This window comes from Phascolarctos cinereus, unplaced genomic scaffold, assembly GCF_003287225.1.
Source record: "Phascolarctos cinereus isolate Bilbo 61053 unplaced genomic scaffold, phaCin_HiC Scaffold_5;HRSCAF=322, whole genome shotgun sequence".
Lineage (NCBI taxonomy): Eukaryota > Metazoa > Chordata > Mammalia > Diprotodontia > Phascolarctidae > Phascolarctos > Phascolarctos cinereus.
This window is the reverse complement of record NW_027555958.1, coordinates 182,566,099-182,583,549: the sequence shown is the minus strand read 5'-3', so window position 1 is coordinate 182,583,549 and position 17,451 is coordinate 182,566,099. Positions and strand designations below refer to the sequence as shown.

General features: G+C 36.0%; 1 protein-coding gene across 15 annotated transcripts in view; it reads right to left on the bottom strand.

Moving 5' to 3' along the window:
- Positions 1–17,451, bottom strand: part of SNAP91 (synaptosome associated protein 91) — a 150,951-nt gene that overhangs the window by 100,917 nt on the left and 32,583 nt on the right. For 14 of the 15 annotated variants that reach the window (XM_078155259.1, XM_078155260.1, XM_078155253.1 and 11 more), the window contains exons 3-5: positions 15,093–15,235; positions 13,977–14,052; positions 13,514–13,616 (exon numbers count right to left, since the gene is read on the bottom strand). The exons of the other annotated variant lie outside the window; for it this stretch is intronic. In XM_078155259.1, coding sequence (XP_078011385.1) covers positions 13,514–13,616; positions 13,977–14,052; positions 15,093–15,235 — 322 coding nt within the window. The remainder of the gene's footprint in view (positions 1–13,513; positions 13,617–13,976; positions 14,053–15,092; positions 15,236–17,451) is intronic. 15 annotated transcript variants of the gene reach the window in all.

The window sequence follows — 17,451 nt, the reverse complement described above, 5'->3', positions numbered from 1 at the left end:
TAGCCTGTATCAGATTGCTTGCCATCTTTGGAAGGGGTGAGAGGAGAGAGGGAAGGAGAAATTTGGAACTCAAAATCTCATAAAAGTGAATGTTGAAAACTATCTTTACATGTAATTGGAAAAAACAAAATACTATTAAGTGGAGAAAAAAGCTTCATACTTTTTATCTCTACGATAAAATACAAATACCTCTATTTGACATTTCTTTAAATGTACAGTCTGACTCTGACCTATTTTTTCCAGGCTGATAGCACATTACTTCACCTCACACACTCATCATTCCAGCCAATCTGGCCTGTCTATTGTTCTCCATACATAATATTTTATCTCCTGCTTTTGTGTCCCTGCTCACCTTTGTATCACAGAATCATTAGTTAATCCATATTATAGTTCAAAGGCTACCTCCTTTCCTAACCCCCCAGTTATTAGCAGTCTCTTGACTCCAAAATTACTTTGTATTTACTTTCTATATTTTGCTTATTGTTATCTATATACATTCCATTTCCCTTCAAGAGGAAGTAAACTTCTTAAAAGGAAAGGCTAATTCTATTATCTATATCCTGAGGGCCTAGCACAGGGCCTGACACATAGTAGGTCATCAATAAATGGATGATGAATTACATACTTTGCACACAGTATGTACTTAAAATATATTGAATTGCATATATAAATAAGTGGCAGTCTGAATGAGGTTTTACTAAAAATCTTATACTGACACCATTTGGTAACAAGCTGAAGAAGGAGAGTTGTCATGTGAATTATTGAACATTAACTTATTTATATGAACAAAAAGATGCTGTAGCCTACAAAGTTTAAAAATTAAATAAATCATAATAATAATTAGACTACTGTGCCATAAAGAGAATTTTCTGCCAGAAAATAATCACATCATTAGTCTCTATAATACATTTTAAAATCCTATTAATCAACTTCTTTCAAAAAGAAGAATGTCATTAAAATATCTATTTTTATATACATATTTTCCCATGTTTTTAAATTATCTGTACTCTCAATTTATACCTTATGAATAATTATTAAAAATATTAAAGCTTTTCCATGACTCTAGTATGCTATAAAACTATAGGGTAATACTTTTAATTTTCTAGTTCTCCAACTCTAGGAATCCTTCTGTATTTAGGGTCAGAATTTGCTTTTGTTACATGGCACCCATTAAAATATATGATACTTCAGCATCCCAGTTAACAGAAAAATTATTCAGAAAGATAGAAATATTAAATGCACCCTTCTCAGACCATAATGCAATAAACATTATATTCAATAAAGGACCTTGGAAGCATAGATTAAAATTAATTTGAAACTAAATAATCTAATTCTAAAGGCTGCATCATAGAGTAGAATCATAGAATGAAATCATAGACTCATAATAACAAATCATAGAATTATAGAACCAAATAAAATAGAATAATTTCTATTATCATAATTAAATCAAAGAATCACAATAACAAAATCAAATAATTATAATCAAATCATAGAATCAAAGAACAAATCCCAGAAACAATTTCATCAAAGATAATGACAACAATGAGACTACATATCAAAATTTGTGGGATTCAGTCAAAGCAGTACTGAAGGGAAAAATTATATCTCTAAACACATCAACAAAAAAGAGAGAGCAGATCAATGAATTGGGCACACATGATTAAAAAAAAACTAGAAAAGGAACAAATTAAAAATCTCCAATTTCCAAAATGGAAATCCTGAAAATCAAAGGAAAGAATAATAAAAATGAAAGTAAAAAATTAACTAGTAAATAAAATTAGGAACTGATTTTGTGAAAAAAAAACTAAAATAGACAAACCACTGATTAATTTGATTAAAAAAAAAAGAAAACCAAATTTTTAGTATCAGAAAGGAAAAGGGTGAATGCACCACCAATAAAGATGAGATTAAAGCAATTATTAGTAGCTATTTTGCCTAATTATATGCCAATACAGCTGATAATCTAAGTAAAATAGATGATTTACAAAAAATAAATTGCCCAGATTAACGGAAAAGAAAATTAAATACTTAAATAACCCTATCTTAGAAAAAGAAATTGAACAAGCCATCAATAAGCTCCCTAAGAAAAAATCCCAAAGACCAGACAGATTTACAAGTGAATTCTACCAAACACTTAAAGAACAATACTATATAAACTATTTAAAGGAAAAAATAAGTAAAGGAGGAGTCCTACTAAATTCCTTCTATGAAACAAATATAGTTTTGAAACCTAACTCAGAGAGAGAAAAAACAGAGGAAGAAAACTGCAGACCAATTTTCCTAATGCATATGGATAAAAAATTTTAAATAAAATGCTAACAAAGATATTATACAATATATCATAAAGATCATATACTATGACCAGGTGGGATTTACATCAGAGATGCAGAGCTGGTTCAATATTAGGAAAACTAATTGGCCATATCAATAACAAAAATACAAAAATCATGCAATTATTTTAACTGATGAAGAAAAAGCTTTTAAAATGATACAATATCTATTCCTATTAAAAATATCAGAAAGCATAGGACTTAATGGAAATTTTCTTGAAATGAAAAGTAATATCTACCTAAACCCAGGAGCAAGCATTATTTGTAATGGGCATAAGCTAGAAGCCTTTTCAAGAAGATCAAAGGTGAAACAAAGATGTCCATTATCACTACTATTATTCAATATTGTACTATAAATTCTAGCTACAGCATAAAACAAGAAATTGGAGGAGTAAGAATAGACAAAGAGGAAACAAAACTATCACTCTTTTCAGATGATATGATGGTATACTTAGAGAATCCTAAAGAATCAACTAAAAAACTAGTTGAAACAATTCATAACTTTAGCAAAATTGCAGAATATAAAATAAATGCACATAAATCATCAGCATTTCTATATATTACCAACAAAGCTCAGAAGGAAGAAATAGAAAAAAAATTCCATTTTAAACAATTGAGGACAATATAAAATACGTAGCAGTCTACCTGCCAAGACAAAGGCAGGGACTATATGAACACAATTACAAAACACTTTTCACACAAATACAGATCTAAAACCCTAGAGAAATATTAATTACTTATAGTTAGGCTAAGCCAATATATTATAAAAAAACCTAAGTTAATTTACTTATTAAGTACCATACCAATCAAACTACCAAAAAACTACTTTTTTAGAGCTAGAAAAAATAACAAAATTAATCTAGAAGAACAAAAGGTCAAGAATGTCAAGGAAATCAATGAAAAAAAAAGTGAAGGAAGGCAGCCTAGCAGTACCAGATTTCAAATTATATGATAAAGCAGTAATCATCAAAATAATTCAGTATTGGCTAAGAAATAGAGTAGTGGATCAGTGGAATGGACTAAGTAGGTAATACACAGTAGTAAATGACCATAATAATCTAATGTTTGAGAAACCCAAAGATTTAAGCTTTGGGGGCAAGAACTCACTATTTGACAAAAATTGTTAGGAAAACTGGAAAGCAGTTTGGCAGAAACTAGGGATAAACCAACATCTCATACTATATATCAAGATAAGGTCAAAATGGGTACATGATTTAGACATAGTGATACCATAAGCAAATTAGAGGAGCATGGAATAGCTTTAAATGTAAGACCTATGGACAAAGGAAGAATTTATAACCAAACAAAAGACAAAGTGGATCACAGGAAGTAAAATGGATATTTTTTTACATGAAATAAAAAAGATTTTGCACAAACAAAGCCAATGCAGCCAAAATTAGAAGGAAAGCAGGAAACTGAGGGAAAAAATCTACCATAAATTTCTCTGATAAAGGTCTCATTTCTCAAATGCATAGGGAATTGAGTTAAATTTATAAAAATAATAGCCATTCCCCAGTTGATAAATGGTCAAAGGATATGAATAGGCAGTTTTCAGAGAGAGAAATCGAAGATATCAAGAGTCACATGAAAAATTTGATTAGATCTATTGATTAGAAAAATGTAAATAAATACAACTCTGAGGTACCATCTCACACCTATAAGATTGTCTAACATGACAGAAAAGAAAAATGACAAATGCTAGAGGGGATGTGTAAAAATCATGACACTAATATATTGTTGATGGGAGTTGTGAACTGGTCCAACCATTCTGGAGAGCAATTTGGAACTATGCCCAATACCCTTTGACTCAGAAATACCACTACTAGGTCTGTATCTAAAACAGATCAAAGAAAAAGGAAAAGGATCTATAGGTACAAAAATATTAATAGCAATTCTTTTTGTGGTGGCAAAGAATTGGAAATATGGGGGTGCCCATCAACTGGAATGACTAAAAAAGTTGTGGTATATGATTATAATGGAATAATGTTGTGCTATAAGAAATGATGAGGGAGATGATTTCAGAAAACCTGGGAAAACTTATATGAACTGATACAAAGTAAAATGAATAGAACCAGAACGCTGTGCATAGTAACAGCAATATTGTAATGATGACTTACTGTGAAAGACTTAGCTACTCTGATCAATACAATCATCTCAGATAATTCCAAAGAACTCATGATGAAAAATGCTACCCGCCTGCAGAGAGAGAAGTGATAAACTCTGAATACAAAGTGAACCACACTTTTGGGGGACACAGAGATAATGCCCAGAACAGAGATTTTCTTTTTCACAGAACAACAAAGAGACCAGTGTAACTGGATCAAAGAGTGTTGGGGAGTAAGGTTTGAGAAGAGTGGAAAATAGGAGGAGGCTAGGTCATGAAGGGCTTTGAACACCAATCAGAGGACTTTTTAAATTTAATCCTAGAGATGATAAGGAGCCACTATAGTTTATTGAGTGGTGTGGTGTGGTGTGGAGTGGTGTGTATGTGTGTGGCAGACATGATAGGATTTGTGCTTTTAGAAAATCACTTTAGTGGTCAAAGGAAGAAAGGATTAGAGTGGGGGGCGACCTGAAGCAAGCAGAACCCCCCAGGAGGCTATTGCAATAATCCAAGCATGTAATGATGAGTGCCTGAATAAGAGTGGTGACAACGTCAGAGGGGAGAAGGGGGTATATTCAAGAGATTTTGCAAAGGTGAAACCAACAGGTTTCGGCAACAGGTTGGATGTGGGGGTGGTGGTAAGAGATGGTGAAGAATCAAAGAAAACACTTAGGATGTAAGACTGAGGAACTGGAAGGATGGTGTTACCTTCTACAGTAATAGGAAAAGTAGAAGGGGGAAAGTTAGAGGGAAAGATAATAAGTTCCACTTTGGACATGACGAGTTTAAGATGTCTACTGGACATCCAATTTGAGATATCTGAAAGGCAGCTAGAGATGAGACACTGGAGGTCAGCAAAAAGGTTGGGAAAGGATAGATAGATTTGAGAGTTGTCAGCATAGAGATGGTGATTAAATCCATGGGAGCTGATGAGATCAGCAAATTTAATATGGAGAGAGAAGAGAAGGCCCAGAACAGAACCCTATGAGACATCTACACTTAGAAGGTGTGAGCTGGATGAGGATAGGAGGCTGAGAAGGAGTGGTCTGATAGGTAGGAGGAGAACCAGGAGACAGTGGTGTCCTGAAAATCTTGAGAAGAGAGGAGGATCAACAGTGTCAAAAGTTACTAAGAGGTTGATAAGATGAGGACTGAGAAAAGGCCTTTGGTTTGGCAACTAAGAGATCAATGGTAACTTCGAAGAGAACAGTTTTGGTGGAATGATAAAGTTGGACGCTTGACTGCACAGGGTTAAGAAAAGACTTGAAAGGAGAGAAAGTAGAGGTACCTATTATAAATGGCCATTTCAAGGAATTTAGCCACAAAGGGCAGAAGAGATGTAGGATAACACAAACGGACAAAACATCTAATAAGCAAAGTGAAATAGAGATTTTTACTACCCGGGAGCAAATTTGACCTCAGAAGTAACAGAGACATATTGGGATCAGATTAGTGGCTAGAATAAAGATAGATAATGGTCCTATCTTATTCCAAAGGAACAGAATAGATAAACATAGTGGTATAGTAGTACTGTATATTAAGAATATATACTAATTTAAGAAAATCAGAATGGGGATTCAAGGGAAACAGTATCTGAATGAAAATAAACAATAAGAGAAAAATAAGCAACACTGTGAAGGAGTGTCCTCTTCCTGAACAGGAAGAGAAAACAGGTGAAGAATGGACACAGATCACAAGTCTGCCATTAAGGTATAATAGAGCAGTGATAGGAGACTTTAATTATTTGGAAATCTCCTGGAAAACTATGTCAAAAGTAGGGCAATTAATCAACCCATGGCTTACCTTAACGACAAGTTCACCCTTTAAAAGGTTGAAGAATTAATCAACAATCATATACGTCACTAGCAACTAGATGATAATATAATTAGATGAATTCAGAACTGACTTGATGGCTGTATTCAAGAAGTAGCTACTGCTGATTCCTTGTAAATGTACTAGCAGTTCTGCAATGGAGTATCCCAGGGATCTGTTCTGGGTTTAACATTTTTATCAATGTCTTAAATTGGTGGTTCTCAAATATGGTCTAAGGATCCCTTGAGAGTCCTTGAGTACATGAGGACAAAATTATTTTCATAATAAAACCAAGACATCTTAATTTCTATGGTAAATATTGATAAATATAACTCACATAAACTAGAGCTCTTCGAGATATTAAATTACTTTTAAGAGTGTAAAGTGGTACTGAGACCAAAAAGGTTGGGAATGATTGACTTCTAAAGCCATGGATGGACAAGAATTGACCCAGGATGATAGTATCCAAAAAACCTTGATAATCTGGAAAATTGGGGTAAGTCTAATAAGATGAAATTCAACAGGGATAGGTATAAAGTCTTAAAATAGGTACAAAATAATCAGTTTCATAAATATAAGATGGGGCTGAGGTATAGTTAGACAGCAGTTGTTCTGATAAAGATCTTAGGATTTTAGTATACAGTAAGCTCAATATGAGTCAGCAGTGTGATGTGGCAGCCAAAAAAAGCTATTGCTATCTTGGTTTGTATTAAGAGAGGCATAGTTTTCATGAATAGGGAAATGTAATTCTATGTACCCTGCCCTCATTTGGGATATGCTTTCAGTTCTGGACACCATGGTATCAGAGTTACATTGGTAAGTTTAAAAGTTCATAGAGAAGAGCAAACATAATGATGTAGGGCCTTGAATCCATGTCTTATGAGGATTGGTTGAAGGAATTAGGCACATTTAAAGAGAAGATCTGGGGGAGAGGTGTTAAGGAGGGGAGCATGATAAGCTATCTCTAAATATCTAAATGGGAAACCTCAATATCCTACAAGGTCAAATCAACATTGGTGTTCACATCTCATCAATATCCTCTTCCCTTCTGACTGGAGGGTAGGGATGTTGAGTTCCAAAACTCCATTTAAGAAGGGCACCCAGGCCAGCCATCCCTTCATTTCCCTCCTTCACTCCTTTGGACTACTTCATCATCTCTCTACTGAGTACTTTCTTTCACTCCCTAGTTCAGCTCCTTTCTGTGTGTTGTCTTCCCCTATTAGTTTGTAAGCTCTTTCAGGGACTGTTTTTCTCTTTCATATTTATAAACCCAGAGATTAGCCCAGTGCTTGGCAAGTAACAAGTGCTTAATAAATGGTCATTGACTTAATGGCTATGATGTAGGGAGGGAATAGACTCTTTTTATTTAGATGCAGAGAGCAAAATCTGAAATAATGGGTGTAAGTGGCAAAGATGTAAATTTAGGCTTGATATCAAGAAAAAATTTCCCATAATTAGGGCTTTCCAAAAGTAGAATAGCATCCCTCAAGAGGCAGTGGGTTCTCCTTCTTTGGAGGTTTTAAGTAGAGGCCATAACACCACTTGTCAGGTTGTTAGAGTGGGGACTCGTTTTGTGTATAGGTTGGACTACATTGCTAGTCTCAGATTCTTTGACTCTGTGATATTACACACCAGGCACTGTGCTAGACACTGGAAATACAAAGACAAAAATGAAAGAGTAGGTACCTTCAAGAACCTTACGTTCCATTCAGGGAAATAACATGCACATACATAAGTAATAATGGGAAACTATCCTGGCTCTGGTTCTCACCAAAAAGATGGAGATGGCTGTTGAACTATAATAAATAATAGCAATTTTATACCTAACTTTAAGATTTACCAAGCACAATATGTTTGTGCATGTGTGTATATATGGACACACACACTCATGTATATATGAATGTATATATGTATGCACAATTATCTCATTTGACCCTGTGAGGTAGGGACAACACAGGCATCATTAGTTCCATTTTACTACGGGGAAACAGTCTCAGAGGTTAGATGAATTATTCATAGTAAAATATGTTATGTGTAGTGTCTATTAACTCCAGGCTCAGCACACCTTACAGAAAATAATCCCTCCAACACCTTTGCAGATGTGGGAGATCACAGGATGGAACCCTGCATATAATGCTCTAACCTAGTCCAAAACTCTGTCATAGTAGACTACTAGCTTCAAGTCATTCTTCCTTTCTCAGGGAGTTCAGTATGTAGTTCAAAGGCTTCTCTACCCTTATTCCTTCACTCATATGTGATTGGCAGAAATACCTGATTAGCTGTCAGACTCTTCAGCAGCTATTCTCGATTTTTTTTTCTGAGCTCCTCAAACCTCTTATACCAGACCTCCTCCCCAAGCTTTCTCAGCAGAGGACCTTCCATCCTCTTTTATTTAGAAAACAAGTGATTCAGCATGAGCGCCCTCTTCTCCTCTACTCTAACACCTAAAAATTCCTCTTGATCAATCCTGATTCTTTTTTCATCTGCTCCAATCTCTGATGAAAAGGTGAACAAATTTCTCCTTGACAAGGTAACTTCCTTTACTTGTACTCTTAATCCCACCCTTTTCCTTCTTGAGCTTGACCCCTGTCCTAGATCATTCTCTTTTTCTTTCAATCTCTCCTTAACTATTGCCTTCCCCATTGTCAACATACAAGTTGTTTTCCCTGATCCTTCTAAAAAATCTTTTCACTTGATCCCACCATCTCAAGCCACTCTCTCACATCATTTTTCTTTTTCATAGCCCAACTCTTTTAAAGTACTCATGACCTACATTGTCATACTTCCCATGCACTTTACAATCTATTACAATCTTGTTTCCCAATCTACCACTCAACTGAATCTGTTCTCTTCAAATTTACTAATGACGTCTTAACTGCTAAATGCAATGTCTTTTCTTAATCCTCATTAAACTTGACATCTCTACAGCTTCTGACACTACTGACCACTCCATCTTCTTAAACATGCTCTCTTTCCTTGGTTTCCATAATATTTGTTTCTCTTAGTTCTCTTCCTACTGAACTGAATTAACTATTATGGTCCTAGAGAACTGAAAACACTTTTTACTCTCATTTGAGAGATGGGGGATTACAGATGGAATGTGATACACACTGTCTTTGTGGAAGGACAATGTATCAGATGCCAATGATCTTCTTGCTTATGTAGTTACCCCTCCCCAAATTTGGAATCACTCTCCCAGGTCAGACTCAAATTGGCAGGCCAGGTCCCAAATGGGCAACTGATTACTTTTCCCTTCACAGTTCTAGGGGTAATCTTGAGGGCTTAAGGATAGTTTTCTAATAGTGTTGCTCACAAACCCCTATCTAACTTGCTCCCCATTAATTACTAGGCTTAAGCTTGTAGAAAGGGCTATTTCTATGGTGGTATAAAAAGAACATGTAATACAAAATGAATTTCCCCAAATTTTCCCACATTTTCCCACAAGTACATACTGAGTTCAGTAAAGAGTGGGCTCAAGCCTACACATGTGGTAAAGAGGCAAATTCACAGCTCTTGGTTACTGAAAACTTTTTCTCCTTTTGCAGAGTCCTCATGAGGTTCGCCTTAGTGTAACTGTCTGCTCCTCACTTGGTGGGATTCATAGCTACACTTCTCTCCACCTACAAAGAAGTCACACTCATAAAGCTGCCTTTAGTTAGGATATAGTTCGTTCTCTCTCAGTTCCCAGATAGATGTATTGTTGCTATGATAGTCCAGTCAAGTTGTTCCTATGATATGGTTAATGGAGAGTGGGAGGTGACTCTTGCTCTGGGCTCTCTCACAAGGAGTCTGATTCACGAAGGTGCTCCCAAAGCTTCACTAACTCTTGCAATACTCTCTTTTCTGAACAATCACAAAATATTTCCTCTGTAGAGTATTCTGATTTCATCCAAAGGCTTGAAAACTTGTTTGGATCTAGTTTATACCTTTGATTGATGGAATGATTATGCAACTCACAAAAGCATTCCCATGTGATAAAAGTATCAGAGCTAGAACATCTTTTAGTTACATTAATTGGGGCTGGGGGTATACCCCTCTTATACTTTATGTTTTACCTTTTACAAGGAAAGGTTCAATGGAGGTTGTGAGAGAGGAGTTAAGGGGAAATTACTATGGTTTAAAAGCAAGAGGCAACAATACCACTTAAAACTAACTTAAACAACCAGTCCTAATTTCTCTTACTCCAATCCCCCATTACCAGCATCTCTACATGAACAGCCCATAAGCATATCAAATTGGATAGGTCCAAAACAGAATTCTCCATATTTCTACCAAAACACATCCCTATTTCCATTGAGAACATCAGTGTGCTTTCTACTGGAAGCATCAACCATATTTACAACATTGCAATAATTCTTAATTCTTCCCTGTCCCTCATCCCTATCTCAAAGTCCCTATAGGGTTGGCAATAAGACAACAAGTTCTTATTAAGCATCTATGTGCCCGTGTCAGACACAATTCTGGCATGGGGGGAGGGAAGGAAAGAGAGGCAAATAAGCATTTATATAGCACCTACTATATGCCAGACACTGTGCCAAGCACTTCAAACAGATATAGAAAGTGAGAGACACACACATAGATACAGATATAGATATAAACTCATAATATGAGTCTCACAACAACCTTGGGAGAGAGGTGCTATTATTATCCCCATTTTACAACTGAGGAAACTGAGGCAAACAGAGATTAAGTTTTTTTTGCCTAGGATCATACAGCTAATAAGTGCCTATAGCTGTATTTGAACTGGGGACTTTCTGACTCCAGGTCTAGCATGTCAGGGAAGAGATAGAAAGATAGAAATTATGTTTAGAGAAGGGAATTTAAGAATTCAAAATCATGGAGTTCAAATAGCTTTGGGTATTCATGAAGTCTAAAGTATGACCATTCCCTATGAGAAGCTAAGGTAGAATTGGAATATAGGTTTCAGAAGTTATAAAGGCTAATGGCCTGGAAAGACTGGGTGTTTGAAGGAACTTTAACACAAATATTGACATTCCCAAGGGTAAAGGCAAGAGCTGGGATAGAGGGGAAGAATATGGGCCAGGTACTCAAAGGAAAAAAGAAAAATATTTGGAGGCATGAGTGTAATAAGGATTTGGATAATGTATTATAGACAGATGGAGTGACCCTCAAAATGAAGAGAAATTATTGCATGATGGCAGCATAAGAAGGTTCTGGAAGTGGTAGCAGAGAGCAAGAAACACTCCTCCTCCAAGCCAAGTGTGGGTAGGGCATGACAAAATAAGCAATGAGAATGGTCTTCTGTAGAAAGCTGAATTTCCATGAGCATAGTAAGATGAAAAGAATGAGAGATGAAAGGACATTTGGTTCTGATAGAGCACACATTTTAGAGAATGAAGTGGAAGGAAAAGGAAGAAGAGGAAAAGGGTGGATAGGGTAGGTCTAAGCTGAATAGTGATGAGTTTTAGAGTGGAGTATGGGATTCAAAGGTTTTTGCCTTGGTAAATTGTGACAGTCACAGGGATTGAAGGGAATCAGTGGGAGTTTGTTCACCATTGGGGAAGGTGAAAGCAGTTGTTCAGGGAAATGAAGATGATCAGAAGAAAGGATGGCGATGGGCAGCTAGGTGGCACAGTGGATAGAGCGCTGGCTCTGGAGTCAGGAGGACCCAAGTTCAAATCTAGCCTCAAACACTTGATACTTACCAGCTGTGTGGCTCTGGGCAAGTCACTTACCTCCAACTGCCTTACTAAACACACACATACACACACACACACACACACACACACACACAAGAAAGGATGGTGAGATCAGTCACTCTTCTGTCACAAACTCTGAGAGGGGTTGGTACTAGGGCAAGAAGGGGCAATGGTAATGATGTCTAGGAGGATCATGTATTATAAAAGGTCTCTAGGCCTAGGCAGCCTGTAGCCACTTCTCTCAATCCGCTCCTCCCATCCCAGTCTTAGGGGAGGCCTGTATTTATGGCTGAGAATAGGACATTGGTTTGGCAACGGTGGCTGTGGCACCTACTCTTTCCTTAACAGCATTAGTCAATGCCTGGTGACAGAGAGTAGAAGAGGTACTGCTTATGCCTATGCTAAGGAGGCCAGGGGGATTTTATGTTGAAGAGATCTATGACCATAAGCTAGGGACCCTGCTGCCAAAGGTTGGGGATGAAGGAAAATAGAATGAGGTGTTAAAGAAATGGCATATAGCATCATCTCATCCCTCCTCAGTTGGGATGTGCAATACTTGGCTGACATGCTTCCCTCTGTGTGGACACAGCAATGGCTGATCAACTCAGGCTAAGGTATTCAAAGCTGATTTGTAACTAAACACACAACTCACACAGCTAATAAATGCCAGAGCAGGCATTCAAAGCCAGGTCCTTCAGACTGTAAGTCTAGTGCTCTTATTTCCATACCTCACAGCCTCTACAACTTGATACAAAATAACCTGTCACAGAGAACTCTCTGTTTGCCTGCTCTCAGCAATGCCAAGGGCAGGGTGGGGAACTTGCGGCCTCAAGGCCACATGTGGCCCTCTAGGTCCTCAAGTGTGGTGTCTTGACTGAATCCAAACAATGTGAAGTTTGGATTCAGTCAAAGGGCTGTACTTGAGGACCTAGAGGGCCACATGTGGCCTCGAGGCTGCAAGTTCCTGACCCTGGCCCAAGGATTTCGGGGGAAGCCTGAAGGCAGGACTTCAAAGGAAGCAACAGTTCACTCTAGAGTGGATTCACAGGATTAGAGCCAGGAAGAACATTGGAAGGCTTCTCATCTAACCCCATGGGAAGGGAGCAGTGCTGGCCAGCTCAGGAAAATAGGGAAAACCAGCTCAAAGTCCTCAGGGTCTTGGAAAATAATATCATGTTTAATATCTATAATCTAAAGGTCACCCCCACTTAAAATGTATGTTGCTTTATTTTCTCTCAACAAAAAATTGTAAAAGTATTATTGTATTTAGCATCAATTTAGATTGGTGGGTGTAGAGGAAACATTTAAATATAATTACCTAAGTCGTTACTTCCTGATACAACTTCTAATAGCAAACCTGACTTTAGGGCATTAAAATACAAAGATGTGCTAAAAATAATAATTAACCCAATACTAACCCTCATAGTACCACTTACAGCAAGAACTTTCCCCCCAGAGGAATTTTAAATGTTCAAATATTAGCTGCTGTTTCTTTTCAAGCTTCTTAGCAACTCTATAATAAATTCCTTAACTAATGGGTGAGTAGAAACCAAGAATGCTTCATTTCCTCACTATGCTAAAATAGAAATATGAAACGCAAGTCATACCCCTTCTTCACTCTGGCAAAGTCAAAGGCCATTTGTCTGTAGGAGAAAGCCTTTTCATTCAAGTATCTACTATAACGTCTTATAAAGGTAGACATATCATAACCTGTAAAAAAAAAACAACAAAAATTTATTACATAGGAAACCTTTAACTGTAATTTTGTGTACTAAGATAGAAACTGTATCACCCAACTACAGTCAAATAGTTCATGTGAAGTCTTGTGAAGAACGAAAATGTAATCATGAATTTTTTTAAAAAGTATTTTCCCACAAAAGAGGAAATTATCTTTCTAGAGATCTAAACCATTATTCTACTTAATGATGCAGAAGGATATCATCTTAGGAGTCAAAAATAAGCCAATTTTGGGTCAAAATCAGTGCCAAGAGCTATAAACATCCAGACCCAAGTTTGATCATAACTCTTTACTTATAAATCTCAAGTAATACATTACAAAAATATTCTTACCATGAGATCCACTCTTGTCCAAAAAATTGCTGAGATTGAATAATGTATTTCTAGAGGCCAAATACTGAATAAATCTCTGAAAAACAAATCATAATTAAATGCTCTGTTTATCTGAAGCTTGAGTGAAACTGAGCTGTCATTCCTCTAAGCATACTCTTCACGAGCATTATCACAGACGTGGAAAGACAGTGTTCCTTACACTTGGAATGTTCTTTCTATTCCTGCTCCTCACCCCCAAATCCTACTATGATCTCTTGTCAAAATCTTACCCTTTCTCTTCAAAGACTATCTCAAAAGCTTTTCCCAGAAATCTTTCTTGATCTATCTAGCCAAAAATAATTTTTATTTTGCCAGGTCTCCCAAAGCACTTTGTTTTAACCTCTAATTTCACTTATCTCTCAATTATTTTAATAGTTATTTATGAATATGCCTAACTTTCCCTATTAAATATTAAATCTTTGAGGGCAAGAAACTTATCATATTCATTTATATATACACAAAGTAACAGCACATTCACATCCCGCCCTATCAAATGTATTTAGCATGGTTCTTTATATATAACAGGTACTTCATTTTTTGAACTGAATTCAATTACAACTGAACTAAATTTCAATTTATTACCTAGCATTTGAAATAGTGTTCCTAATGATTTTTAAATACATTTAAAACAAAGGAAAATATTTAGCTTAAAAATTTTCTTTGGAAAAATGGCTATATGAAGATCCAATAATTACATTCAACATCTGATACAGTTTTTCTCTTTATCTTCTAATATCCAAATCCTAACAACCTTGAGTCATCACCTAATATTTTTTCCCACCAAGACACCTAAATATTATACAAATAATGACATGGGTGTAATACCAAGGAAAACCTTTTCTGGAAGAAATAACAACCACCCTCATCTTATCAGTGGCCACTTAGGGTACATTTCACTATCCTTTTAAAGCAATCCCTCCAAGAACAGATAAAAATAAGTACATAAAAAAAAAAGGAGAGGAGGGGATGAGAAATGGCTACTAATTACTAAACAAACTTAGCTGCAATATTCTGGTTAACCTTCCCTCTTATTAAAAAAACAAAACAAAACACTAAACTGAGAAAACTATAGCTCACCTCATTACCGTGGACCATTAGATGGTGTGTTGTCACTAAGGCTTTGAATACAACCACCCAGCTACTATTTGTTGCTCTTTCAAAGAGTGTGTCAGCCATCTGAGGGATATTAACATTTGTCTCATTGGTAGCCTGAATCAAATCTATAAAAATCAAGAGATACAGTGTTAATTATATCTTTACTGTTATCTACTTTAACATTCATAATTCCTTTGATACTAACTAATAATAAAGTAGGCTCATGAAGCTTTTTTTTTAAAATAAGAGGTTTTCACAGAACTTTATATAGCAGATATACATGCAAACACATATATAGCTTACCTTCTAAACATAATGTATTTAATTTATTCATGAGTTTTATTCATTCATTTGCTAAGTCAACATTTCCTTTTACTTTTTCTTACCCACATCTTTGTTCTATGATTTAGATAATAAATGCCAACAGACTTGGGATTTATGTTAATTTTCAATATTCAGATGATTCCATTAACATGTTAGCACTCTCTTCTTAACTTCTTTGATGGCAAAATACAAGTGTACTTATTAAAAAGATACTTCACATTCTTCACAAAAAAGTTGAAAGTAAACTTCATTCTGCTCTTAAGTGGAATAGCAGCATCAGCTGCTGAAATTCATGCTATCAACACCCTTGAGAACATCCCCTGTTAAAGTAAGTAAGAGTGATAGGAGGGCCAGGTAGAATACAAATTCCCTCAAGACCTCATATGAAGGTACAGCTGCTTGGATCCAAGATCTGACAGAATAATATGGAGGGTGTAAATGACTGTAATCTGACCTGCTAATCCTTGTAAAGCCCTGCATACTTTTATTTTAGTGAAAAGTATCAAAACATATTACCTTAATTTTTAAAATCTGTAGTCCTTCTACTCCATAAGCAGTTGAATACCATACTTGTTCTTTCCAATAAATTCCATTACTATAACATAGACAATTGAATGCCATAAAATATCACTTTACTTTTATTTATGGTCTGTTGCTATTCAGAGTCACCTTCTTAAAAGAATGCTTCTTAGAAAATGAGGAATGTAAGGAAAACATACAGACTGTCTAGTTAGCAACCTCATTTTGCCAGAACAAACAAAACCTCACCAAACCTCAAACCTTGAGAGAAGATAAGTGACTTGCTCAAGGTGACACAGTTGGTTAGTAGCAGCCCTATGCCTAGAACCTGGATCTTTTTCCTTTTATGTCATCTAACTCAACTGAATGGTAATCTCGACTCTACGACATACACAGCAAGTAGTCATCTACTCTCTGATTAGACATTTCCAAAGATAGGAAATCCCTTAAATTCCAAGTTTGTTCATTTCACTCTGGGATAGTTCCAACTGCTAAATGTTTTCTTATATCAAGGTGAAATCTCCCCAACCTCCACTCATTTTTCATAGTTCTGCCCTCTGGGAACAAGCAGAACAAGTTTAAGTCCTTTTTCACTGCCATTCAAATATCTGAAGAAGCTATCAGGTATGCCTCCAAGATTTTTCTTCCCCAGGATAATCATTATTAGCTGCTTCAAATGGTGTTGACATAGCTAGCAGTGGTCTTCTGCCCATCTTGGTCACCCTTCTCTGGATTTGCTCCAATTCATCACTGTCTTTCCTAAAATCTGGCCTTTACAACTGAACACAGTACTCCAGGTATTGTCTGATCAAAGCAAAGTACATTGGAATTATCAGTACCCTTAATATTTGAACTATTTTGTAGGACACTGCATGCTGCATTCAGATTCATGTCAATTTAGAGTATAGTGATGTAGTGTTGTATGATTCTAGATCTAGGCCAGTAATCAACAATCGTTAACCAAAAAAGCCAAATGACTAAAGACCCTGTGTAGAGTTTAATGTACTAAAATATGCTAATCCATAAATTAAAGACCTTAGTAGTCACATACAAAAGAACCACATGAAGCTCTGAATACTACTGTTTTGTGAGTGCTTTTTCAAATTACAATTTAACAAGTTATTAAAATATACAAAGCTACTTCATTTCATGAAAAGAGGCAACACACTATTTTAAATACGGGTTTCAACTAGGCCTACATAAGAATCTCTACCCACAAACTACCAAAAGATTATAAATGAACAACAACAGCAGCTTTATTCTGCATTTCAATTTCTTTGTACATAGTATCCTCACATTTACCAAAGACAGGCTGAGACTTTAAAAAAATTCACCACAGCTTACACTTTCTTTTGCTCAATTTTCAAAATTGACTATGTGCTAAATTCTCATAATTATGGATAAACACATGTAGTAGGATATGGAGTTGAGAGAAATCACACCTCTGACACTCATTAGCCTGTATGACTTAGGACATGTCCCAACTTCTCAAAGTCTC